The following is a 27,127-nucleotide window of genomic DNA, read 5'->3' as shown; positions in this document are numbered from 1 at the left end:
CTGCGCACCAGGTTGCCCCTCGGGCACGGACCGCAGAGAGGAGGGCGGGGGCGGGGGCGGGGACGGGGCGGAGCGGAGCCGGGGGCCTGCGCCATAAAGCTCGCTGCGCTCGCCTGTCCTCCGCCTGCCGCGCGCGCCACCCGCCCAGCTTTCTTCCTCCGTGCTTGTCCCAGTCCGTGTTCTCTGCTGCTCTCGCCATGGCCGCGCTCACCCAGAACCCGCAGTTCAAGAAGCTGCAGGCATGGTACCACGAGCACGGCTCTGACCTCAACTTGCGCCGCCTTTTCGAAGGAGACAAGGACCGCTTTAACCACTTCAGGTGCGCGCGCGGGGCCAGGGGCGGGGTGCGGACGTGCCGGACCCGGATGAGGCGCGCGGGGTCCGGCAGTGCAGGGCCTGGGCCGGGAGGGCTGGGCGGCGGTCTCCGGGGGCCCCCGGCTACGGATCTGGGCGCAGGCCCAGGCCACGCTTCGTCCTTGACGCCTCCTTGAAGCAGGTTTCCGGGTGCTCGCCGGAGGTCTCGGGGCCCCAGCAGCTTAGTCATGAGGATTGGGCCTCTCTGCCGCTTCCCCTCCACGGGGACATTTCTCTCCCCTCCCCCTCCACCGGTCCCTGCCATTTGAAGCAGGCCATCCCCCCGCGGTTGTGAGCAAGGGCCCTCGCCGACGCAGCAGGCTCAGAAGGGCTGCCCCCTTCCACTCGGTCCTGGCCGAGAGTGTGCTCGGGACCTTCTGCAGGGTGCGGTCAGGGTGGGACCGGCCCGGGGGATTTGCGGGGCGCCGCGATGGAAGTGGGGAGAGGTGGGGCCGTGATTCCTGCCCAGGAGGCTAGGTCCGGAGACCTGTGAACGACCAAGAAAGGAGAAAATCTTGGGGGTCGGGAATGGTCACTGGCGCAGGGTTTCGGGAGGGGAGGTCTGTGGCTCCAGACTGGAAGCCCCTGATGGCCAGCCCTGTCATCTGGGTCCTTCCCTCAGTAAGTTGAGTCGCAGAGTGGAAGCTCTGGGAGGGAATTGTCACTCCCTGGCCTAGGCAGGGGCAGCGCACCCAGCTCTGTCTTCCCATCCCCCAGCTCAGTTTTAGCAGAGGAAAGCCTCCTCACCAGGGGTCTGCATCTTGCCCTGTGCTGCTGCTGCAGGTCAGCTTGGGGGGCGGACAGGTGACAGACGACACCACTGTGCTGGCCAGCTGAGGCTTGTTTGGATTTGGCACAGGGAGGGGTTTTTTCTGGAAGCATCTCTGGTCAGGGATCAGGCTGGGGTGTGGTCAGCCGCTTCTGCCATCTTTCTGCAGCTTGAACCTCAACACCAACCATGGGCATATTCTGTTGGATTACTCCAAGAACCTTGTGACGGAGGCTGTGATGCAGATGCTGGTGGACCTGGTAATGTTCCGCTTGGGGAGGCTTGACCCGTGACCCATGGTGTTGTGGACGAGCTGGGCTGCTGGCGTCCTCAGGTCCTTGAGCATCTTTACTTCCCCCTCTTAGTGGATCTCAGCAGTTGCCCCTGTGCCCCTGCCCCTGGCTCAGGTTCTGACCGGCCTCCCAGGGGACTCAGTGCCTGATGTCTGAGGAGACCCTTCCCAGGCAGTGGGGGAGGGCACCAGTCTGCAGCCATTTGTCAGCCCCACGGGGGGCTGCACCAAGCCTTGTGCTTGGGGCCTTGGACTCCTGGTGGCCAGTGTGGGTGGGACCAGGCCTCAGTGTATTCTCTTCTCAGGCCAAGTCCAGGGGTGTGGAGGCTGCCCGGGAACGCATGTTCAATGGTGAGAAGATCAACTTCACCGAGGTGAGCAGGAAGTCTCCATATACCCTCCACAGCCTCTTCCTTCCCTTTGGGGTTCGTCTGACTGTTAGCAGCATCACCCTGTGTCCGTACCCCTCCTCTTAGGCAATGCTTTTGCTTAACCAGGGGCCTGAAGGCCTATTTCCTCAAGCAAGTTGCACAGCCTTGGGGTGTGTCGTCCCCAAGACTGCAGTCTAGGTCTGGTGAGCGTGGAATGGCTCCCGGTGTCTGCCTGGGGACAGCATCTCTCAAGGCTGCAGGGAGAGGGCTTCTCAAGGCGTGCTCAGAGAAGTTAACTCTGATCCTTGCTACAAGTTGTGTTAGTGGAAAGAAGACTCATGTCAAAATCAACCTCCTCAGTGGGAGGAGTCAACAGGAAGCTGTGGCAAGGCCAGGCCTTGGCCACCCTGTGCCTGAATCGCTGTGGAACCCTGTAGGCATGAGTCACTGAGCACTCAGGGTGTCATCCTCATGATGTTATTATCCTCGTTTTACACCCGAGGTCAAGTCACTTATCCAGTGTCATTCTGTAAGTGGCAGAGCCACTATTCAAACACCCCTGCCTTTCACTACTGGGCTAGGCTGAGAGACTGCAATCAAGGAGGGCTTCCTGGAGTGGTGCATTTGTCTACAGAATGTGGCACAGGAGTGAGGTTGGGCGGGGTGAAGGCAGTGTGGCATGAAGCCCTCCACCTTAGCCTCTCCCTGCGTTGGAGTCCTGAGATCATCCCTTCCTGTCCCCCTGGAGTCTCGGACCTGTTTCTTTCAAGGACTTCTCTATTGCCTCCAGCTTGGTGGGACTGTTGCTCTCTCTTGATAAGGCCAGCTGCCTGGAGCCTGTCACAGACTTAGGGTCTGGTTTGGTTTCCAGTAGTGGATGTGATGGGATGCTTGGTGAGGGAAGCTTGAGTTGCCTGTCTTGCTCCACTTCCAAAGGGCCAGGGACACTTTTCAAAAGGTGCCAACAAACAAACACCGTGTACTTTCACCAGAAAGATGAGACTGGGCTTCATGAGCCTTGGCCCTCTGTAGCCATTCATTGCTTGTCTCTGACCTGTGTTTTCACCAGTCTGCCTTTGCTCACTCTGTTCAGCTTTCTTTGACTTTTCACGCCCTGAACATCTGTGGGTCGTTGGGGCCTGTCCCAGGCCTGTTCCGGTCTCCCTCCCCTTGCGGCTGTCTGCAGCACGTAAGGGAGTGACACACGCCTTGCCTTCCCTCTACGACCCGGAGTGGCCCCTATTCGCATGAGCACACAGTGGGTTTTGAGAATGAGGCCATGGTACTAGCAGACCTTAGGGCCTGCGTGTCCAGTGGATAAAGGGCCGAGCTGACTTTTGGGGCCACACTGCATCATGCCCAGCTGGGAGCGTGGCTGCCCTGGGGTGGAGGCCTTCACGCGCTGACTCTCGCCCCCAGGATCGGGCAGTGCTGCATGTGGCCCTTCGGAACCGGTCCAACACACCCATTTTGGTGGATGGCAAGGATGTGATGCCAGAGGTCAACAGGGTCCTGGAGAAGATAAAGTCTTTCTGCCAGGTATGCAGCTGCTGGGCTGGACTTCCCCTTGGCCGTGTGTGTGCTTGTATTTGGGAATCTGGGGATTCTGATGGGCCGCCCTTCCACGCTCCTTGGAGAGGACCCCAGCCCTCAATGCAGCCTGAGGTGGCGGTGGTCTCTGTGACAGCGAGCCGTGCAGGCTCTGCTAAGGCCGGAATTTCCCTGACCCTGTTCTCAGGGAACCCACCACTGGCAGCAGTAGAGCAGCCTCCTTCCTGAGCTCTAACACCTGCGGGCTCACCGTGACAATCTGGCCAGGACAGAGTTCTGGAAAGAAAAGTGAGGCCCCTGAGAGATGGGTTAGTCGGGGAGAGACTTGCTTCTTCTAACCTCTTTAGTCTCGTGCCCTTATTGCCTACTAGTTCTATTGTAGAACTAGATGAGATTTAAAACGGAAAATTTTCTTGACGACACCCCAGCCAACTCTCCAGAGGCAGCTTTTATAATGTTTACTGTTAAATCTTCCAAAAGTTTCCTGTGCATGTACTAGCATGTCTGTCGTCTCTTCTTTGAAACACATACAGGCACACGTGTACACACACACATGCAGCTGGTCCCTGTGTCGGCGTTAATGCACACAACTGTGCTTCCTTTTCCTGTGTGGGGGTGTAGGGGTTGCCTCAGAGACCAGCTAAAGATTTCCCCACATCACCTGCCATTGCCTCAGTGTCTATCCCACGGTGATTCTGCAAGAGGTGGTGGACGTCCTCAAGCCTGGGGTACAAGGATGATGTCTGTGGGCTGGACGGTTTGTGTGAGCGTGTGCATGTCTGTACGTGTGGGTTACGCATGTCTGTACGCATGCTCTGGGAGTGATAATCTAGGCTCTAGTCAGCTGGTCCCTGAGAGCAGTGTCCCCCACGTGTGGCTGGTCATCTTCAGACCTGAAACGGCAGGAGGTGATCTGGGCATCCATCCTAGAGGCTAGGCAGGCAAGTGAGTGGGACTTTGCAGGGTGAGGAAGGCTTGAGATCCTGATGAGAATCTGGATTCCAGAATGTCCCTTAAGAGTGGTTGGTGTTTGTGATGGGCTTTGGATGGGATGTAGGGTTGGGCGTTTCCAGACATCTGCTGTGAGTGGCAGAACTGATGTGTCTCGGAAGCATGGTGTTCTGTTTGGTCAGCCCTTGTGTGCTTGGGCATGCCATGTGGAGAGTGTGTGGCACTGGTCATCTGGGAAGCTGTTTCCAGGAAAGCCCTCCCTTATAGCTGGCTGCTGGATACCTGACTCAGACTGATGGGCTATTTATAGTTCAAAACAGCTGCTGAATAGCAGCAGTTCCATGGTAAGGAACACTCCCCATGGCTATGCTCTCAGAAGTTCACCAAGATTGGGTGAGGATGTTCACCATGACCTTGACTGTCATGGCAAAAACCGAAAACAGCCTGACCTCATTTATCAGAGGACTGACCAGTAAAGTCAGTGTATGTTCATAAACCATAGTCCTGGGCGCCATTAGGAATTAGGGAGCTACAGTTGCATTGACCTGCTATGCTGTTCAGGATATACTGTGAAGTTGAAAAAGGAAGTTGCAGAACTGGTGTGTTTTTGTAAGACCCCCTATCTGATTAAATAAAGGGTATATGTAGTAATAGTAAAGATACACAAAGTTTCCCCTCTAGGATGCTTTATTATAACAAAACTCATGGTGAGATTGATTGTTGAAAAGCTGAGCAACTTATTTTCTTTCTGTATTGATGGAAAATTGCTCGTGGCAGGTGATTACTTTATTATCTAAAAGAAATAAAGTTACTGGGTCTTACTGGTTTGGGGAAAGCCATGTATACTAGTTTCCTATCGGTGTGTAACAAATAACTCCAGAATTGAGCAGCTGAAAACAGCAGTCAGCATTTCTGTTGACTGGTTCTGGCTCAGGTCTCATAAGGTTGGAGTCAAGATGTTGGCCCAGGGTTACATTCATCTGGAGGCTTGATGGGGGATGGAGGATCTGCACTCAAGATGGCTCACTAGCAATTAGTGCTGACATTGGGGAGGCTTTAGTTCCTTACCTTGTGGACATCTCTATAGGTTGAATGTCCTCATGATAAGGTAGCTGATTTTTCCCAGAGTGACTGATCCAAGAGAGAGCAAGGCAGAGTGCCTCAACATCTTTTTTTTTTTTTTTGCGGTACACGGGCCTCTCACTGTTGTGGCCTCTCCCGTCGCGGAGCACAGGCTCTGGACACGCAGGCTCAGTAGCCATGGCTCATGGGCCCAGCTGCTCTGCGGCATGTGGGATCTTCCTGGACTGGGGCACGAACCTGTGTCCCCTGCATCGGCAGGTGGACTCTCAACCACTGAGCCACCAGGGAAGCCCCCTCAACATCTTTTAATACCTTGAGGTAGCATCAGAAGTTACTCTTTCATTTCTGTAATACCCTGTTGGTTGTACAGGTCAACTCTGATCAAAGTGGGAAGGGACTACACAAGGACATGAATGCAGTGCCAGGAGGTGAGGATAGCTGGGAACCGTCTTAGAATTTGGTTATCATAGTCTGCCCTCTGGCTCCCAGTGATTCATCATGTTCCTTCCACATGCAAAATACCCTGTTCTCTTCCTCTTAAGGCCATATGCCTTTACCATATCAGCTAGAAGTGAAGAACCTCATAATCTAAATTAGATACAGATATATCTGTATTTTCTTTAATACAACTTAAACACAGTTCCTTTTGATCTGAAGGTATGTGAATTAAGTAGACAAGTTATTTATCCCCTACACACCCAACATACAATGGTGAGATAGGCATAGGATAACTGTTATAGGATAATTCCTTTTCAAAAAGGAAGGAAAGGGCTTCCCTGGTGGCACAGTGGTTGAGAGTCCGCCTGCCGATGCAGGGGACACGGGTTCGTGCCCTGATCCCGGAGGATCCCACATGCCGCGGAGCGGCTGGGCCCGCGAGCCATGGCCGCGGAGCCTGTGTGTCCGGAGCCTGTGCTCCGCAACGGGAAAGGCCACAGCAGTGAGAGGCCCGCGTACAGCAAAAAAAAAAAAAAAAAAAAAAAAAAAGGAAGGAAAGTGGAAGGCACACAGGAAACATTGGTCCAAAACAGTTCTGAAATTGAGCAGGACTTGTGTTGGCAATTGCTTGGTTAGGACTCAAGGCCTAGGAATTTTTCCTCAAGGCTTTTGGCTTTGCCCTTAGTCATCCTTTTTACATGAAAGGTAGTCTGTGTTTGTAATTGCCTAGTTTTTTCAGCTTGCTTACTGCCTATAGAAATGTAGGTTTTTAAAGATCTCTTTTCTGGGACTTCCCTGGTGGTTCAGTGGTTAAGACTCTGCACTTCCAATGCAGGAGCTCACAGGTTCGATCACTGGTTGGGGAACTAAGATCACACATATACACGCCACGGCCTAAAACATAAAAATTATTAAAGATCTCTTTTCCTTTTTTATTTTTATTATTATTATTTTTTGGCCATGCTGCGTGGCATGTGGGATCTTAGTTCCCAGACCAGGGATCAAACCTGCGCCCTCCTGCGTTGGAAATGTGAGTCTTAACCACTGGACCACCAGGGAAGTCCCAAAGATCTCTTTTCCTTTTGTAATATCTCTGTCACTTTCAGTCCAAGCTGGTAGTGTTTCTGACAATTCAGTTATCTTAAAAACTTTGTGGGTCTCCTGTGAAGCTTACTGGGGGTGGGGGGTTCACTCCATTAAACGAAAGCTATACCCACAAATTTTTTCAAGGTAAGTCCTTTCCTACAATTGCTTCTAAGACCACAGAGACAGTACTTTTAAGCTTTTTGGAAGCCTTACCTTCAGCCAAAATGTTCTCTGTGTTACCACCTTAGTTCTTTCTGAGGTCTTAACAAAGGATTTTACAGCTACATTCTCTGCTTTACCTTCTTTTTGTTTTTTGTTTTTTTGTTTTGTTTCGTTTTGTTTTGCGGTACGCGGGCCTCTCACTGTTGTGGCCTCTCCTGTTGCGGAGCACAGGCTCTGGACTCGCAGGCTCAGCGACCATGGCTCATGGGCCCAGCCGCTCCGCAGCATGTGGGATCTTCCCGAACCGGGGCATGAACCTGTGTCCCCTGCACCGGCAGGCAGACTCTCAACCACTGCGCCACCAGGGAAATCCTCCTGCTTTACCTTTTGAAGCTTTTCTTACAGTGCCCTGGATTTGAACTTTGCCCAAGATCCATCTCCTAATTTTAGCATCAGTTATTTTCTGGAGAGGCTGGGAATTTTCAAATCCAACGATTCCTGGCTTCTTTTTGTTTAAAAATTCTTCATTAAGCTTATTTCTCTCCTCTTGTATTTTATTGTAAGCAGTAAGAAGCCAGGTAGTTCCTATAACACAGCCTGAAAATCTCTGTAGCTAGATCATCCAGATCATAATAGATACATATTTTACTTTCCCCATTAATGCAGGCAACAGTGTTATTAAATTTTCTTTCACTACATAACAAGGATTCTTTTTCCTACAATTTTCAATAGTGTTTTCTTCCCATTTCTTTAAAACTATACCAGCAGCCCCCTTGAGGATTATTAAACCTCTGCTAACAGTCTCTTCCAATGTTTTTTAGGCTTTCACTAACTCTCCTCAAGGTTCTTTCAGCTTTTACCCATATTTTTATTTTTTTATTTTTAAAAAATATTTATTTATTTATTTTGGCTCTGCCGGATCTTAGTTGCGGCACATGGGATCTTTTTAGTTGAAGCATGCAGGATCTTAGTTGTGGCATGTGGACTTCTTAGTTGTGGTGTGCAGACTCTTAGTTGTGGCGTGCAGACTCTTAGTTGCAGCATGCATGTGGGATCTAGTTCACCAACCAGGGATTGAACCCAGGCCCCCTGCATTGGGAGCACGGAGTCTTACCCATTGGACCAGGGAAGTCCCTACCCATATTTTTAGATTTTTGTTATGGTAATACTCTACTTGTGGTACCAAAGTCTGCATTAGTTATTTATCATTATATAACAAATTCCACCAAAACTTGGCTTAAAATAGCAGTAAACATTTACTATCTCACACAGTTTCTATGGATCAGAAATTCAGGCTTAACTGGTTGGTCTTGGTTTGGGGGTCTCTCTTGAGGTTGTACTCAAGGTGTCGGCCAGGGCTGTAGTTATCTGAAGGTTTGCTGGGTTCTCGAGGATTCTCTTCCAAGGCAGTTCCTACTCATGGATGGTGAGTTGGCATTGGCTGTTGGACGAAGGCCTCTGTTCCTCATCACACTGGCTTCTTCATACAACTGAGTCTTCTCATAACATAGTAGATGGCTTCCCCAAGCGTGAGGTATCCAAGAGAGCAAGGCAGAAGCTGCATGGTCTTTCATGACCCAGCTTCTGAAGTCACACTCCATCATTTTTGCAGTATCCTAATGGGTGCATAGTGAGCCCTGTACAGCATGGGGGACCCTATAGGAATGTGAATACTGGGAGGCAAGAATCCCTGGGGTCCATGTGGAGCTTGGCTGCATGTCTGTCATTTCTGTCCCTGGCACAGACCAGTCACAGTAGTTGACATTTCACATCTCTTGGCCTCTGTCATGTTAGGTTCTGCCGAAAGTTCGCTCTTGTTTTGCAGATTCTGACAATGTTGCTGTGAGGTGGGGATGTCACCCCGCTTACTAATGATGAGAAAAAGGGTCTAGTTGGGGCTGAGTGTGGCAAGGATGTAACACTGTGTCTCAGTAGGCCTCTGATAGGGCCTGGAAGTCGGGACTGAGGTGTAAGGAGACAGAAGTACTGATGCATTTGAGTAGCAGTTTATACTCAGGGGTCTGGGCTGATAACATCTCCCCGCTCTGTGCCAGCGTGTCCGGAGCGGTGAATGGAAGGGGTACTCAGGCAAGTCCATCACGGATGTCATCAACATCGGCATCGGCGGCTCTGACCTGGTAAGGAGGGGGCTGCCTTGGGATGGGGGAGGAGGGGTCCCATCCAGGGCCTTGGTTTCTCCAGAGATGGCACCTGGCTGTTCTCACCTCTCGTGGGCCCTGGAATCTTGTTTTCTGATGCTGCGTCTCCCCACAGGGACCCCTCATGGTGACTGAAGCCCTCAAGCCATACTCTTCAGAAGGTCCCCGGGTCTGGTTTGTCTCCAACATCGATGGGACGCACATTGCCAAAACACTGGCCGCCCTGAACCCTGAGTCCTCCCTGTTCATCATCGCCTCCAAGGTACGGCCCTCAGACCCGGCCTGACTCCCAGCCCTGTGTGTGTTGGGGTGCAGGGCGGTGCATGCTTTGCCACTGCCCTGGACGCTGGACCCTCCCACCTACTCTGAATGAGCCATGCTTTGTGGATCGGGTGGGCACAGCTGCCCTCAGACTGTTCCTCATCTGGTGGCAAAAACAGTTTACCTGATGAAAGCCTGAACTGGTCCGTATGAGCCTTCATCTTAGGCCCACCCACACACTTCACTGAATGTGCGCTCAGCCTGGGACCGTTCCCATCTTTCTCAGAGATCTGTCTCTAATGCCTGCTCCTTTCTGATCCCAGAGCCATGCCCAGATAATGTAAGCGTTTTGTTTTTTGTCATCTATGCCCTGTTTACGCATATCCATGCACATTAAATATTAAGAATTCCATCTGAGTTCTGAGATACAGCCTAGTCTGGGCTGAAGGGAGTCCCAGGTGTGTCCACAGCTGCTCTCCTGGAGGATGCTCTGGCCTTTGACCTGTGGTGGGGTGGTGGGGGTGGAGGGTGGGCTCTGGGCAGGTGGAGGTGTAGCTCTTACTAGCGTTTCCCCTTTCTCTATGAAGTCCTGGAATCACAGGATGACATTGCTACTTCCAGGCCCCTGCCCCAGACACAGCCACTGATCGTGGCTTTGTGGACACGTGGGTGGAGGTGATGGGGAGTAATTCAAACCTGCATGCACTGCTCCGTGTGGTAACTGGGCACCCACACGGCCTCCGCTGCTAAGCTCTGGCTCTGGGCCGTACCGACCTTGGCTGGGGACCAACTTCTGTACTCTCTGCATGCAGACCTTCACCACCCAGGAGACCATCACCAACGCAGAGACAGCAAAGGAGTGGTTTCTCATGTCGGCCAAGGATGTGAGTACTGGGTGGGCAGTGGGCAGTGTGCGGGCTGGGTAGGACAGTGTGGGCCTGCCCGTCAGCCTGTGCGGCCACTCTTAGCCCTGTAGCCCTATTTTCCCTGAAGTTGGCAGCAGGAGGCAGCCTTTCTGGTTAAGATATTTGGCTTTGGGACTTCCCTGATGGTCCAGTGGGTAAGGCTCTGTGCTCCCAATGCGTGGGGCCTGGGTTCGATCCCTGGTCAGGGAACTAGATCCCGCTTGCATGCCGCAACGAAGATCCTGCGTGTTGCAGCTAAGACCCCGTGCAGCCAAAATAAATAAATATTAAAAAAAAAAAATGGCTTTGCCAGCCCAGACAAGCCAAATGTGGCAGACCCTGCTGTAACTGCTGAGGGCCCTTTCCTTAAGGCCACTGGCCATATGGAATCCTCTCTACCCCTGGCCCCTCCACCTTTACAGGGGAGACACCCTGAGCCTTGTGTGCCTGTGAGGTAGGCTGAGCTGCCTGGCCTCTGACCCCTCTGTCCTCTCCATCTTGACATGGGGCTCCTCCGACAGCCTCAGAACCGAGGACTGGGAGCAGTGGGTCCCCCCCGGGGCCTTGGTTTCTCCAGAGACGGGAGGGTCACTGCCCCTGGGGGGCCCCCTGGATGGGTGTGGTATAACTTGGCTCATCTCTTGCAGCCTTCCACAGTCTCGAAGCACTTTGTTGCCCTGTCTACCAACACTGTAAGTGCCCATGAGGGTTCCCATACTACCTCCCTGGGAGGGCCCAGGCCAGATCAGGGTCATGGCCTTTCCGAATACATCAGCTGAGGTGTGTTTCACAGGTTCAGGGATCTTGGCTCAGCTGGTGGGGTAATAGGGTTGGTTGCCTATGAGGGATGTGAGTTGCAAACCATCCTTACCTTTTCTGCAAGGCAGACAAACCTCTGCTGCTCCAGCAAGGGGCTTGCAGTCAGTGGGATCACATTAACCCCACCCATCTCCCGGGCCTGGCTGATGCCCACCACATTCCACACACGTGACCGCCCCTGGCCTCTGCTACTGGCCTCTCCCCAGATGGGATATGCAGGGTACATACAGGTGGGGGATGCATCCCATTTCTCACATAAGGACGTTAAGCCCCAATGAAGGGATGTGACTTGTCACCCAGTGATTGCATGAGTCAGTGATGCCAGGATTAGAACACGGGACTAGAACATGGTTACCTACCTGCCAGTTCCTCCTGGCCCCAGGTTGTACAAGGTAGGGTCGGGGGCGTGTCAGCGGGCAGGGTGGGGCTGTGCTGCAGGTGTTGCGAGGAAGGCAGACCTGGCTGAGCATTTGCTGTGTGGTGGGCTTTGTGCTGGGCAGTCTGAGCCGGAACCACACCCAGGTCCTCCTGACTCCACTCCTTCCGTGTCACCCCCACCCCCACCCATGCCTGCAGTGCTGACTTGCCTGTGGGGGGAGACAGGAGGACATCTTAAGGCTGGCCAACCACAGTACCACTGTCCACCTCCTGTGGGTAGAGCTCAGACTGGTCAGTGGAGCGTCTCCTGTGGGGTCTAAGCAAGGGTTGCTGACCCTGTCTGCCCAGGGGATAGAATAGGATCGCTCATTCCCTGCAGGCTTCCTGGGGTGCGGTCACCATCCCAGTATTGGAAGGGCTGGGCAGGTGTCCGGGCTGTATGTTTCCTGGCCTGGGAGGTTGCCCCTGCCCGTGCTCAGTTGTTTCCCAGAGGTCCCAGGGGGTCTGGTCCAGGAGGTGGTCTTGCAGAACAGTGTGTGGGCCAGGTCCTCAGGGTGGGTGTGCAGCCCCTCTCAGCAGGAGGGCTTTGGAAGCACTGGGCCACTGGTGTGCTGGACGTGAGCTGGCCTGGCATCTGGCTCTGGGGGTGGGTGGCTCCTGGTCCCGCCTGGACTCGCAGGTGGCTCCAGCTCAGCGCCAGCGGTGGCACGACTCTTCATGCCCTGGAGCTCCTGTTCCTGTGCCGCTAACCCAGACTTCCTTCCTTCTCTTTCCGTCTGCCCTTTTTAGGCCAAAGTGAAGGAGTTTGGAATTGACCCTCAAAACATGTTCGAGTTCTGGGATGTAAGTAAAGGCACTTTCCCGTGGTGGGTGAATCATGTGTCCTTTGCCAAGTCAAGGCGCAGATGAGGGGCCCGTAAGGTCAGGTCAATATTTATTGAGCACCTGCTGCATGCCTGCAGCAGGCAGGAGGCCCTCAGAGAGGCTTGTGGGGTAGGAACAGCTTTGCTCTGTCAGGATGAGGGCTCCACTCCCACCAAGGGCAGGCTTGCAAGGCCAGGGTGCCATTCCCCTGGGTGCCTGCCGGCAGCACCCACTGTGGGGTAACCGGAGCCACCCCTGTCCCCGTCGCTAAGCTGAGGTTGTGAGTTATTCTCAGTGATGACCTTTCTCTGAACTACAGCCGCAATCTGTAAAGGCCAAAGGGCAGGGTGAGGCAGGAGGTGTGACTGGGCAGGCCTGGAAAGGAGCTGCAGGGGCAGCTGGAGGGTGGCAGAGAGGAGGTGCCAGGCTGGGGCCTGGGTGGGGCCCTGCTGGGCAGCTCGCAAAGCCAACGTTGCTGAGTGGCAGAGCTGCGGGCCACTCTAGTGACAGGCGGTCACACAGACTCATCTCTGCTAGAGCCACAGCTTGTGTCAAGCGGGGAGCAGGAGCTTTCCTTGCAGCTTGCCTGAGTGCAGCCGTGGTGTGAGAAGGGCTCGGGTTGCAGAAGGCAGGGAAGGCTTGGGGGGCAGAGATGCGGTGCAGGGTGTGGCGTGGGTGCCTTGAATGCAGTGGGTGTGGCTCTAACGCGTGACTTCAGCAGGTGTACCTAGGAGGGCATCGTCCAGTTGGGGATTTTCCCAGGGGGGCTGTTTCCAGGCCTTTATACTGGAAGCTCTCTGTTTGGTGGCAGCATCTGAAGATGTAACTTCCTTTGAAAGCTCTAAAGGCCTGGAGTCTGGGAGAGAATTAACGCCCTCATGCCCTAAGGCATCTTTTGTGTGTAATGAGTTAACTTCTTTCTAGAATGGGACTAGTTACGTACCGTCCTTGGAAGAATTGAGGAGAGTCACTCAAATGCTCTTCTGCGTCCTGTGGCTCAGATGAGGAACCCCGGTCGAGGGGGACTGTGCAGCTTCTAACAAATGTTGCATGTCTGATAAACGAGGGGAGGCACCATCTTCCTCCTCCCCGGGATCTGGAGCCTGAGCAGGTGGTGGTCAGGGACACGTGGGGGCTCCTGCTAGCCAAGGAGCCCAGCGCAGTGGGGCTGTGTCGCAGCCTGGCTCGTCATTGCCTGTAACCACCCAGCCTGCAGAGATGAGTTGGGGTGTGGCTTAGAGACAGACTTGGGTCTCCCAGGTAAGGCCTAGGAATGACAGTTGGGCACAAGAACATGGGGCTGGGGCTGGCTAGTGAGGCCCGAGTGGCCAGGGTGGGCACAGTGGAGGCCTCTGCGGCCAGTCCAGACATACCTGGAAGGACCTGCCTGGGTCGCTAACGATGTTTATTGGTGAATTGAGAAGGTGACATCTGAGGAGCCAGGGACAGGAACAGGTGAAATTTCTGGAGCCAGGGTCTCTCAGGTGAGAGAGAGGAGTCACAGTAGATACAGGGATGTTGCTCTGGCTCTGAGGTAAGATCGAAGAGTCCAATCTGGCGTCGGTATGTGTAAGGGGTGAGGCCTGATCAGCTGTGGCCAGCCACGGGGCAGCCTTGTGTGTCGGGTTCAGGCAGGCAGCACGCATTACGGGAGAGCTAATTTTGGCCGGTGATATCTGAAGAGGAGCCAGGACAGGTAAAGGCACAGGTGAGGTCTGTGAATTCTGGAAGAATTCAGATATTTATTCTATCAAGTGGAGTCTGAGGAGCCAAAATTAGGTACATGTTCTTTTTTGTTTGTTTGTTTATTTTTGGCTGCGTTGGGTCTTCGGTGCTGCACTCGGGCTTTCTCTAGTTGTGGCAAGCGGGGGCTACTCTTTGTTGCGGTGCACGGGCTTCTCATTGTGGTGGCTTCTCTTGTTGTGGAGCACGGGCTCTAGGCGCGTGGGCCCAGTAGTTGTGTCTCGTGGGCTTTAGAGCGCAGGCTCAGTAGTTGTGGCGCATGGGCTTAGTTGCTGTGCAGCATGTGGGATCTTTCCGGACTAGGGCTCGAACCCATGTCCCCTGCATTGGCAGGCAGATTCTTAACCACTGCACCACCAGGGAAGCCCAGGTACATGTTCTTAAACCTGGATCTGTGAGTTCAGGATAGGTGTATACATTGGGATCTCTGACTGGCTCTGAATAGTGAGCATCAGGTAGTGGGTGGCTGATCACTCAAGTGAGGCGTTTGGAACTCAGGATTAGGCAAACATAGGTAAGTCCCCTATGTAGGTCTCAGCATCCTGACCAGGTGTGACGGCCAGAGCTCAAGGTGTTGTCGAGGCCCCTGAGGTTCCATAACCAGCCCAAGACGTGGTCAGTGGCATTGGGGTCTGGCTGGGTTGGGGTATGAGGTGCCCAGATGAGGAAGAGTTAGGAATGTACCTGGTTATAAAAGGTAAGGACTGGGGAGTTGGGACAGGTGAAGAACAGACAGGTGAACCAACCTAGGAGCCACGTTGCTAAGGTGCCTTGTGAGAGGCTTATGGTAGACAAAGGTCTCTAGAAGTGTCAGAGGCCCAAGTCACTCAGACACTGTTTGGCACCAGTGGGCTCTCGCCAGGCTTCCCTCCGGCTGAGATGAGCAGCCAGGGATCTGTCAGGTCTCTGGGAAGAGTCTGTTCAGGTTAGGTTTGTACAGTGGGGTCTGCCGGCATGGTCTGTAAAGCCACGTCTGCTTGAGGTCTCAGAAGCTGGAATCAGACAAGGTGTGTATAACTAGGTGTCTTAGGGGAGGCCTGAGGAGCCAAGATCAGGCACATCTGGACAGAAGTGTGTTGGTCAGGTAAGGACACTAAAACCAAAGGTTGGCAGAGACAGAGCTGAGTCTGACAGGTGGGACTAGAAATCCACGATCGGGTCCAGGTCAGAACTGTGTCCTCAGGTGTTGTCCAAGCAGTTCTGGTGATGCTCAGGACGATGGTCCTGAAGATGGTCCTGGGTCCCCTGGGAAAGGACTGAAAAGCTGGAGTTGGGCAAAGAGATGGAGTGCTGCATCCATCCATCTGGAAGGTTCATGAATTCTGGGTCTGTCTCAGGTACACAAAGCAGGTCTGTCAGGTAAGGTTTGAGGAGTTGAGGTGAGATACAGGTTTGTACTTTTGGTTCTTGAACAGGTAAGGTCTGAGCTGCTGAGGTCAGTCCCTGGTTTGTATTCCAGATTTGAGGAGCTGAGGTTCAGCACTGGTAGATAGGACTGAGTTTTTCAGGTAAAATCGGTAAAGCCAAAGGTAAGCCGGAAGTAGGTTGAAAAGCCATGTTTAGGTTCATTAAACTCTGTCCACAGTTGAGGTCAGGCACAGGTAGGTAGAACAGATCTGTCAGGTGAGACCTGAGAAGCCAGGGTTGGGTTCATCTAGAAAGACCTGGATCTCTTAGATGATCTCTGAGAATATGAAGTGAAGACAGGTGGATAGAGGTAGGTGTCTCAGGTGAGATCTTGGGAGCTGGGACTGGGCACAGGTGAGTAGATCTGCATCTCCCAGGTAAGGTCAGGATAGGTAGGTAGAACTGCATCCCTGCCTGTCTCGTAGAGATGTCTTACGAAGTTGAAGAGTTGTGGCCAGGCACAGGTATGTGGAATTGAATTTCTCAGGTAAGGTCTGTGGAGTCTGCATCTGGTACAGGTTTTATCCTTGGGTCTGTCAGGGTGAGTTAAGCACAGGTGGGTAGAGCAGGGTCTGTCAGGTAAGGTCTGTGGAGCAAGTTCAGGAAACTGGGTCTGTCCAGTGAAATCTCAAAAGTCACAGCCAAGTCCAGGTAAGAAGAACCAAATGTCTTAGATGAGGTTTGACGAGCTGAGATGAGGTACATGTAAGCAGAGCTAGCCTGCCGGGGCAGTCTCAGGAGCCAGGAACAAGCATAGGTAGGCAGAGGTGGCTCACCATGTGCAGTTTGAGGACCCAAGGTCATGTACAGGTAGGCAGAGCTGGCCGCCCAGCTGCAATCTCAGAAGCCAGGCTCAGTCACAAGTAGGTAGAACTGACTTGCCACATGTGGTCTTAGGTAAGCAGAGCTGGTCCACTAGGTACAGTGTAAGGTGCCAGGTTGGTAGAATTGGTCTTCTGGGTATCGTCTGAGGAGCCAGGGTCAAGCACAGGTAAGCAGAGCTGGTCTGCTAGATATGGTCTGAGAAGCCAGGGTCAAGCACAGGTAAGCAGAGCTGGTCTGCTAGATATGGTCTGAGGAGCCAGGGTCATGTACAGGTAGGCAGAATTGGTCCGTTGGGAATGGTCTGAGGATCCAGAGTCAAACACAGGTGGGCAGAGCTCGTCCGCTAGGTATGGTCTAAGGACCCAGGGTCATGTACAGGTAGGCAGAGCTGGTCTGCTAGGTATGGTCTGAGAAGCCAGGGTCATGTACAGGTGGGTAGAGCTGGTCCGCTAGGTATGGTCTGAGGATCCAGTGTCAAGCACAGGTAGGCAGAGCTGGTCTGTCAGGTATGGTCTGAGGGTCCAGAGTTGTGTACAGGTAGGCAGAGCTGTCTGGTTAGGTATGGTCTGAGGATCCAAGGTCAAGCACAGGTAGGCAGAGCTAGTCTGCCAGGTATGGACCAAGGGTCCAGGGTTATGTCCAGGTAGGCAGAACTGTTCCTTTGGGTATGGTCTGAGGATCCAGGTTCAAGCACAGGTAGGCAAAGCTGGTCCACTAGGTACAGCACAAGGAGCCAGGTCATGTACAGGTAGGCACAGCTACCCCCTCAGTGCAGTCTAAGGACCCAAGGTCAAGTACAGGTGGGCAGAACTGGTTTGTTGGGTATGGTCTCAGGACCCAGGGTCAAGTACAGGTAGGCAGAGCTGGTCCACTAGGTATGGTCTGAGGATCCAGGGTTAAGCACAGGTAGGCAGAGCTGGCCCACTATGTATAGTCTGAGAATCCAGGGTCATGTACAGGTAGGAAGAACTGGTCTTTCAGGTATGGTCTGAGGGTCCAGAGTTGTGTACAGGTAGGCAGAGCTGGTCCACTAGGTATAGTCCGAGGATCCAGAGTCATGTACAGGTAGGCAGAACTGGTCTTTCAGGTGTGGTCTGAGGGTCCAGAGTTGTGTTCAGATAGGAAGAGCTGGTCCACTAGCTATGGTCCGAGGATCCAGGGTCAAGCACAGGTAGGCAGAGTGGTTCCACTAAGTATGTTTTAAGGATCCAGGGTCACGTACAGGTAGGCAGAGCTGGTCCACTAGGTATAGTCCGAGGATCCAGAGTCATGTACAGGTAGGCAGAACTGGTCTTTCAGGTATGGTCTGAGGGTCCAGAGTTGTGTACAGGTAGGAAGAGCTGGTCCACTAGCTATGGTCCGAGGATCCAGGGTCAAGCACAGGTAGGCAGAGTGGTTCCACTAGGTATGTTTTTTTTTTTTTTTTTTTCTCTTCTTTTTGTGGTATGCGGGCCTCTCACTGCCGTGGCCTCCCCCGCTGCGGAGCACAGGCTCCGGATGCGCAGGCTCCGGATGCGCAGGCCCAGCGGCCACGGCTCACGGGCCCAGCCGCTCCGTGGCATATGGGATCCCCCCAGACAGGGGCACGAACCCGTATCCCCCGCATCGGCAGGCGGACTCCCAACCACTGCGCCACCAGGGAGGCCCCACTAGGTATGTTTTAAGGATCCCGGGTCACGTACATGTAGGCAGAGCTGGTCCACTAGGTATGATCCGAGGATCCAGGGTCAGGCACAGGTAGGCAGAGCTGGTCCACTGGGTATGGACTGAGGACCCAGGGTCAAGCACAGGTAGGCAGAGCTATTCTGCTAGTTAGGTTCTAAGGATCCAGGGTCATCTGCATGTAAGCAGAGCTGGCTGGGTAGGTATGGTCTGAGGACACAGGGTCGCATACAGGTAGATAGAGCTGGTCTGTTAGGTACAGCATAAGAAGCCAGGGTCATGTACAGGTAGGCAGAGCTGTTCCATTGGGTATGGTCTGAGGACCCAGAGTCAAGCACAGGGAGGCAGAGCTCGTCCACTAGTTATGGTCAGAGGACACAGAGTCACGCACAGGTAAGCAGAGCAGGTCCACCAGGTACAGTCTCAGGACCCAGGGTCAAGTACAGGTAGGCAGAGCCGGTCCATAAGGTATGGTCTGGGATCTGGAGTCAAATACAGGTAGGCAGAGCTGTCTGACTAGGTATGGTCCAAGGATCCAGGTTCAAGCACAGGTAGGCAGAGCTGGTCCACTAGGTGTAGTCCGAGGACCCAGGGTCAAGCACAGGTAGGCAGAGCTGGTCCACCAGGTATGGTCTGAGGATCCAAGGTCAAGCACAGCTAGGCAGAGCTGGTCTGCTAGGTATGGTCCAAGGATCCAGGCTCAAGCCCTGGTAGGCAGAGTTGGTCCACTAGGTATGGTGAGGATCCAGAGTCATGTACAGGTAGGCAGAGTGGGTCCACTAAGTATGGTCTGAGGATCCAGGGTCATGTACAGGTAGGCAGAGCTAGTCTTCCAGGTATGGACTGAGGGCCCAGGGTCATGTACAGGTAGGCAGAGCTGGTCCACTAAGTATGGTCTGAGGATCCAGGGTCATGTACAGGTAGGCAGAGCTGGTCTGCCAGGTATGGACTGAGGGCCCTGGGTCATGTACGGGTAGGCAGAGCTGTCCACTAGGTAAGGTCGGAGGAACCAGGGTCATGTACAAGTAGGCAGAGCTGGCCCAGAAAATGTGGTCTGAGCAGCCTGGGTCAGAGGCAGGTAGGCAAAGCCTGTCTGCCAAGTATAGTCTTGAGGAGACCTAAGGAGTTACGGTTGAACACAGGTAGGTAGGCTTAGCTCTTTCAGGTGTTGGATTCAGGCAAAGGTATGTACCCTTGGTCTTTTGGCGATGCCTGAAAGACCAGGGTTAAGCCTGGGTTGGCAGAGCGGCCTCAATTCAGGCCCACGGCACTGGGGTCTTCTGCAGGTAGGCGGGACTCTGTGGGGCTCGTAGCAGATACGCAGCTTCTAAGTTAGACGTGAGTAGGTGGATGTGGCTCCTCTCAAGCAAGGACTTTGGGGCCAGCTGTATGTATGCTTGGGTCTTGCAGGTGAAATCCTTGGAGCATGATTCTGGCTCGGGTACACTGACCCAGGTCCTAGAAGTTAGGCCTGGGGCTAATCACAAGTAGGTAGAACCACGTCTCTCGGTGGGGCCTGCTGAGCACAGATATGCAGAGATGTTTGCATCTGATGAGGTCTGAGGCTCCTCACTGAGGTGCTGGTGCCCAGGCTAAGCAGGGGTTGCTAGTGTTGGATCTGTTTGTGAGATGAGAAAAGCCGAGTCAGACACAGACGGTGGACCTGGCTCTCTCATGTTAGGCCTGGCAGCCGAGATCAGGCCTGTGGAGAGAGAGCTGGATCCCTTGGGAAGGTGTGAGGAGTCTGAGTGTTGGGCTCAGGGAGGTGAGCCTGGGTCTGTCAGTTGAGATGTGAGGGGTCAAGGTTAGGGACAGACAGGTATGTGAAGCCTGGGTCATTAGCTGAGCTGTCTGGAGCCTGCCTCTGACAGGTGTATAACCCTGTGGTCTGAGGTACTGGAGTTGAACACAAGTAGGTAGAGTTAACCTCCCAGGTGAAGCCATTGCATCCATACCCAGGGCTGCTATGTGGACCTGGCTTTGTCAGTGAGTCCGTGGATCAGGGTCACATGGGCAGAGGTATAAACACGATCTTAGGTGGGTTTTTGTCCCTCGGTTCAGGTACAAATTGGCATCCCCGGGCTTGTTAGATGAAATGAATGGGGCAGGATCTAGCCTAGAAATATGTAATTGGTATGATTGGTAAGGCCTGAGAAGGTGGGTCAGACACAGGTAGGATCAGGCACGGTCAGGTGGGTACAGTGGACTCTCATCGAGGGAAAGGCAGTCATCGTAGGTATGTGTACCTGGGTCTACCTGGGGAGGTGTGCGGAGCCCTTGGGTTCAGGTAGGAGAGGTAGAATGAGCTGAGCCATGTCAGCCACCTGTTCTTAGCACCCTGGTCAGGTGTGATGGGCAGAGCTCAGGGTGTTGCAGAGGCTTGAGGATCTGCAACCAGTCCAAGGTGTGGTCTGTCACATTGGGATCTGGCTGGCAGGGTCTGAATTAATCAAGTGGGGAAAGAGATTGGATTATACCTGGTTGGAGAAGGTGAGGTCTGAGGCTCTGGGGCAGGTGAGGCACAGAACGTGGAACTGACTGCAGAGCCACATCTCTCAGGTGTGGTGTGAGAGACCCACTGCAGGTGAAGGTGAGGTCTAAGGACGTGTGTCCGCAGCTTGAGGTCTCAGAGGCTCAAATCAGACACTAGCTTTGCTGGGCTCTCCCAAAACAAAAGTGAAGTCTGAGAACCTGACTTCAGTCAAGGTCAGCAGCCTGGAGTCTGTTGGTCTGAGTGCTGGCTGTCTGCTCAGGCCAGTTTCTGGATTTGAGTCTATTGGGTGAGATCTGAGAGCCAGTGTCAGGCATGGTGTGGTCTGTGGGACTGTGACAGTCAGGTAAGGTTCCCCCAAACCCAGACCCTTTCTAGGTAAAGATCCCCATCATTCATCTTACTATCCAAGCCAGAAACATCTGGGCCACATTTGATTCTGTCATTCTTCCAATTCATCCTTTTTAATTGAACCTCCTGAATCAGTGGTCTGCATCCCTGCCGCCCCCATTCAGGGTAGCATCATTCTTTGGACGACCACTGGGGCTCCTAGGTGGTCTCCTGCTTCCATTCGCTCCTCACCCACAGACTTCTTGGTTCTCCAGCCTTGCCTCTCAGCTTCTACCCTACAGTTCTCACTCCTTCCTTCATCTTCTAGATTGTGCTACACTGCTTCCTGCCCAGCCTGTCTCGTCAGGCTTTCAGGATAGAATTAAGCCTTAATGCCCCAAGGCATCCATTGGATGTAATGAATTAGCATCTCTCTTTTGCCTCTAGAAGGGTGCTAGCCTTGGACCAACCTTGGTAGTACTGAGAAATTGAGTCACTCAAAGCATTTTCTGTGGGGCTTAATTCTCTCACTGTTGAGAAAGGCTGCTCTTGCTGCAGGACCTTTGCGTATGGTGTTCTGGCTGCTGGAATCCTTCTCCCTCCCTCTGTGCTTCCCTGGGTAACACTTACTCATCCTTCACACCCAGGCTCAAGCACCCTCAGAGTCCTTTTATTCTTGGTTTCCTTTCTCCCAAAAACTTTATCTCATTTTCACATTTATTGGCATGATTGTTTCATTTATATCTTTCTCCCCCGTGGATTGTTTGTATTGCCTATGCTAGGAACATGGTAGGTGTTCCATAAATAGTTGTTAGGAAGACGTGACTGGAGATCTGAGGATTCTGAAGGTAAAGTGGAGTCTGCAGTGTGGCGTGAGAAGGCACAGTGTGAATGGTAGACCTCAGTGTGTCTTGGGCTGAGGCTGAAGATCAGTCAAGCCTAGGTATGAGCCACTGGGCCTGTCAGTGTCCCGGGAGGCAGGGCTAGGCACAGATAGGGGGTGCGGGGTCTGTCAGTACAGCCTGAGGAGTGGGGAATGGGCACAGGTATGAGACATTGGGTTTATCAGTATCTGAGGAGCAGGGGCCAAGGCCAGGTAGGAGGTGCTGGGTCTTTCATTGTTCAAGGAAGTATGCATGGGCACAGGTATGAGGCGCTGGGTCTCTTAGTGTTTAAGGAGGCTGGACACAGGTACGAGTCATTGGGTCTGTCAGTGTCCTTGGAGGCACAGCCAGACACAGGTGTGGGATTCTGACTTGTCAGCGTCCAAGGAGCTGGGCTAGGTGCTGGGTCTGTTGGTGCCTGGGGAGGCCGGACCTGGCACAGGTATGCGGCGCCGGGTCTGTCGGTGTCTCAGGAGGTGGGGTCAGCCACGGTAAGGTCTCTGGTTGAGTCTCGTGGCTCTGGTCAGTCCCTCGTATAGTTTCTGCCCTGTTGGTCGGCCCAGTAGTTGCCGGCGCCTGGCCTGCTGTCTTGCTTCCCAGAGGTGGGTTGGCCCCAGGGCCGCGGAGCTTCACCTGTAGCAGAGCACGGTTCTCAGGGGGCAAGTTCCGTGGCAGGAGGGAGGGGGGCGGGGTGTGCCAGCCCTTCCTCAGCGCCTTTTCCTGTCTCTCCTAGTGGGTGGGAGGCCGCTACTCGCTGTGGTCAGCCATCGGACTCTCCATTGCCCTGCACGTGGGTGAGTGTGCGTGTTTGTGTTTCTGTCTCGGGAGACCGTGTTGCAGTCTGAAGTCGGGCTGGGGGCTCGTGTCCCTGAATACCTTCCCGTTCCCACAGGCCGCTGGCCTCTCTGCCCTTGGCTGGAACATTTCTTTCAGGTCAGGTGGGAAGGGCCGAGTTTCCTTGCGGGTTTGCAGGTTGGCCTTTCTCCCCGCCCCTCACAACTGCGGTCCTGCTCGCTCCTCCACACCAGGTGGCCTTAGAGCTGCCTCTGTGCTCAGGGGTGACTCTGATTAGAGGGGCTTTCTACAGGCCCAAGTCCTCCCAGATCCTGTTTCTTCTGGCTCCCCCTCCAGCCTTTCCCCGGTTCCAGAAGAAGCTCTGCCCACGTCCAGGAGGTGTAGGGCATGACCATTTCTGTTGACGCTGCTTTTGTGTCGCAGGATTTGACAACTTCGAGCAGCTGCTCTCAGGGGCTCACTGGATGGTAAGTGCTGAGGCTTGTGTTCTCTGCCAGACGCTGGCTGGAAGCTTGTGGTTGGTCCAGCTCCCGCCCCCTCGCCCTCACTCCTTCCCTCCTGGGAAGCTGCTCAGCCCCCACCCACCCCGTTCTCATTTCAGGACCAGCACTTCCGCACGACGCCCCTGGAGAAGAATGCCCCCGTCCTGCTGGCTCTGCTGGGCGTCTGGTACATCAACTGCTTTGGGTGTGAGACGCATGCCATGCTGCCCTATGACCAGTACCTGCACCGCTTTGCTGCCTACTTCCAGCAGGTACCAGCTGCCAGGCCAGGCCTTGGGTTGGGGGGCCCATGAGCCTGGGTGCCCAGGTTCCTGCTCCTCCAGGGGCCTTTTCCTCCATTACCCTTGGGCATGTCCAAGGCCTACCTGTGCTCCCCATCTCATGGAGAATCTTTGTAACCAGGATCTGTGTCAGTTGAGTTTGGCTACCGTGGGAGGGGCATGACTGGCTATCATGGTGCCCTGGCCAGTCAGACTCTGGCTTGGCTCAGGGCATGTGCCTCAGCCAGGTCACTTCTTTCTTGGACATCACCCGACAGGGTGGGCCACAGCCTGGGACCCCCATGGTTTGCACTGCCTTTGTCCCTCCAGAAAAGCAAGTTTACACCCAGTCTGTGGTGCCTCTTTGGGCTACTCACAGCCCTCTGCCCCTGGCATCTCCACAGCCCCCCTAGAGCAGCCCCTCTCCCAGTGGATCCTGTGACTGGAGGAGGGGCTGAGGCTCCCCAACGCCCAGAGTCTAGTTGGGGTGACGGCCCTCAAAGGCTATACAGTCTGGATTCCAGCCTGCCTCTCCATTAAGAAATCAGTTGAAGATTTTGTGACCCGTTTCTGCTCTTAGGGAGGTCCTCCCTGGACCTCCGTGTACAGCTTCTGCTGGTCATGGGTCCTTCAGAGCGGTTAAAGCCAAAAAGCTTGTGAGCTGTGCCCTCCCAGGTGAGGGGACATAAAAGAATCATGCCTGCCCATATCTCCCAGGGCCAGGGCAGGGCAGGCGTGCCTGGTGCATCCCAGGCTGGTTTTGGGCATGTGCATGAAGGAGCAAGACTTGCAGATCGATGACTGGGTTTCTGGCCCCATTCCAGGGTGACATGGAGTCCAATGGGAAGTACATCACCAAGTCCGGCACCCGTGTGGACCACCAGACGGGCCCCATTGTGTGGGGGGAGCCAGGGACCAATGGCCAGCATGCCTTCTACCAGCTCATCCACCAAGGTAGGCCCCATCTGGCCTGGGCAGGAGTGCTGCTGGGGACGGGGAGGGCACGCCAGCAAAGACTCCTCCGTGAGGTCAGCGTTCTCCTGTAGGCCACATGGGTGGTTCCCATGGGTGGGGATAGACGCCTGGGTGACCACAGTGCCCTTCGCAGGTACCAAGATGATACCCTGTGACTTCCTCATCCCTGTTCAGACGCAGCACCCGATAAGGAAGGGTTTGCATCACAAGGTAAAAGCCCTCGTCCCGACCCTCTTCATGCTGTCTTAGGCTCACATTACACCCAGATCTCTTAAGACTGATGCATTAGTCAGCAGTACTAGTTTTCTGTTCCTGCCACCACAAACTTAGTGGCTTAAAGACAACACCCATTTATTATCGTGGTTTCTGTGGGTCCCAAGCCCATCATGCCCTCCTGGGTCTCTGCTCAGGTTCTCACAGGCTGAAGTCAAGGTGTCGGCAGGACCTTGTTCCCTTCTGGAGACTCTGGGGGGAAATCCTTTTCCTCATTCATTCAGATTGTTGGCAGAATCCATTTCTATATGGGTGTAGGACCAAGACCTGGTTTCTTTGCTGGCAGCTGGGGGTCGTTCTCAGCTTCTAGAAACCCTCTTGACTCGGTCTCAGAACCAGCAAGGCTTGGTTGAGTCCATCTGAAGCTTCGATTCTCTCCTGCATCTTCTTCTGTTGCATCTCTGTGGCTGACTCACTTGCCGTCCTCTTCTGTTATTTTTAAGGGCTATGTGATTACATTGGGCCCACCTGGATAATCTCCCTGTCTTAAGGCCTGTAACCTTAGCTCTGTCTGCAAAATCCCTTTTTGCCATGAGATATAATATACACAGGCGTTAGCAGCAGGGGGCAAAGGTCAGGGAGCCAAGATCTTGCCTACCACAGCACCAAAGGGGAAAACCACCCAACTCCTGACCTGACAGAGTCCTTGAAGAGGACCGATCCTGCCTTATCTTGGCTGTGCAGAGTAGCATGGGTTACTGTGGGCACAAGCTTTGGACTCAGGAGTCCTGGGTTTGAATTCTAATTCTTCCCCTCTGTCCTTCTGGGATTCAGTGCCGTTGACTTGAGGAAACTGAGGCTCAACTAGAAAAGAGATGACGCCTCTCCCGCCTCAGGATCTTAAAAAATAGATGTTGGTAAAGTTCTTAACAGGGCCCTTGGCAAGTAGTACATAGTCCTTGAAGGGTAGTTATCATCGTTACCTACTTTCCAGTGTCAGCAGACATGCTCTGTTGTCCCCCCTTGCTCCAAATAAGCTCCAGAGTCGGGGCAAGCAGCCTGACCCCGACTGCTGAGACTAACCCTGACTGGGCAGTGCCACGCAGTCTTGTCCATCTGCCTGAAGCTCAGACAGTGCTTCAAAATGGTACTCGATGTCTCTCTTGTCAGATCCTCCTGGCCAACTTCTTGGCCCAGACTGAGGCCCTGATGCGGGGTAAGTCGACAGAGGAGGCCCGGAAGGAGCTACAGGCTGCAGGGAAGAGTCCAAAGGACCTTGAGAAGCTGTTGCCCCACAAGGTCAGCACTTCTCCTGAAGTGGGCTTTGGATGGCATCCTGGAATTGGAAGGATAAAGTTGTGTGGCCAGGGCAGGGGCTCGTGGAGTGCCTTGCCTGTCTTGCACAGTAGGAGGGGCTGTCCTCACAGAGCTGCCCATCCCAGCCTCTGGGGCAGCATGTGCTTCCCTTATGAGGAGTTAGGAATCACGACTAACTGGGGGACATTTTTCTGGGTGTTTTCTGAAGGTCTTTGAAGGAAATCGCCCAACCAACTCTATTGTGTTCACTAAACTCACGCCATTCATTCTTGGAGCCTTGATTGGTAAGTGAGTGGGGAAGTCCCGGCTTCGGGTAGGTCGGACTGGGCTGGTAGATCCCTAACGTGCTCCCTCCACAGCCATGTACGAGCACAAGATCTTCGTTCAGGGCATCATCTGGGACATCAACAGCTTTGACCAGTGGGGGTGAGTTGCTGGCCAAAGGGGAGGGTGGGGAATGCCTGTGAGTTGGCTGGTGGATTTCACTAGCAATGTCGGAAGCTTCCTCATACCATTCTTTCTCCTTTCCCTGGCAGAGTGGAGCTGGGAAAGCAGCTGGCTAAGAAAATTGAACCTGAGCTTGATGGCAGCAGCCCAGTGACTTCTCACGATTCTTCCACCAATGGGCTGATCAACTTCATCAAGCAGGAGCATGAGGCCAAAAGCCAATAAACTCGTGCCCGGCAGCAGTCCCTGTTGTGACTGGTCCTTCTTGTCCCTCCTGCCCAGAGTCTGCACTGCATGGTCCTGCCCAGAGCACCCTCTGGTTTCGGGCTTGGACCACAAGCCCTTTGGGGGAAGCTGGTCTGGAACTGCCAGCCTCACCCTCTCCATGTCCAGTCCCCCTCTGTCTTACAGTTGGCTGAAGTGTTGCAGTGCAGCTGATTTTTCTGACCTATGTTCATTGTTCATATACCAGGTAGAAAATAAAGATGCCACAAAGGAGATTGTAGGCTTAGCCTCTTCTTTGTCCTGAGATGGGGCTCTCTGCAGGAGTTAGGGTACCCAGTAGGAGGAGTGTTTGCCTTGACTGAGGCTTTGCTGTAATTGGTGAGCAGGTTCAGAATGGAAGACGGTCCCTTGAGAAGAGAGTAGGTGGAGTGGGGCATAATCCAAGTCACGAGGGCAACTTGGCCTCTGTAATCGTATCTTTTCTACATCTTCTTACACTCCTCACCCCTGTGGCTTTGGAGGGATTGTATACTTCTGTTCACTGGATAGTTTTTAAAACCACATTGATATTTTGTCTGTTTTGGGTGAATTCCTGGCTCAGATCAAG

General features: G+C 53.7%; 1 protein-coding gene across 1 annotated transcript; it reads left to right on the top strand.

The window, feature by feature from the left end:
* The first annotated feature begins 112 nt into the window (after window positions 1–112).
* Window positions 113–26,793, top strand: GPI (glucose-6-phosphate isomerase). The gene is made up of 18 exons (XM_060083261.1): window positions 113–319; window positions 1,293–1,383; window positions 1,721–1,789; window positions 3,206–3,325; window positions 9,112–9,195; window positions 9,332–9,478; window positions 10,290–10,361; window positions 11,030–11,074; window positions 12,369–12,422; window positions 22,519–22,579; window positions 23,004–23,047; window positions 23,182–23,334; window positions 24,168–24,297; window positions 24,452–24,528; window positions 25,702–25,830; window positions 26,057–26,132; window positions 26,208–26,274; window positions 26,385–26,793. Exons 1-18 carry the CDS (start codon window positions 198–200, stop codon window positions 26,518–26,520), a joined length of 1,677 nt encoding a protein of 558 aa, XP_059939244.1. The 5' UTR covers window positions 113–197; the 3' UTR covers window positions 26,521–26,793.
* The last annotated feature ends 334 nt before the right edge of the window (window positions 26,794–27,127 follow it).

Source organism: Mesoplodon densirostris, chromosome 19 (genome assembly GCF_025265405.1).
Source record: "Mesoplodon densirostris isolate mMesDen1 chromosome 19, mMesDen1 primary haplotype, whole genome shotgun sequence".
In the NCBI taxonomy this organism is placed as follows: domain Eukaryota; kingdom Metazoa; phylum Chordata; class Mammalia; order Artiodactyla; family Ziphiidae; genus Mesoplodon; species Mesoplodon densirostris.
Note: the sequence above shows the minus strand (reverse complement) of the source record. Positions and strands in the feature narration are given on the sequence as shown.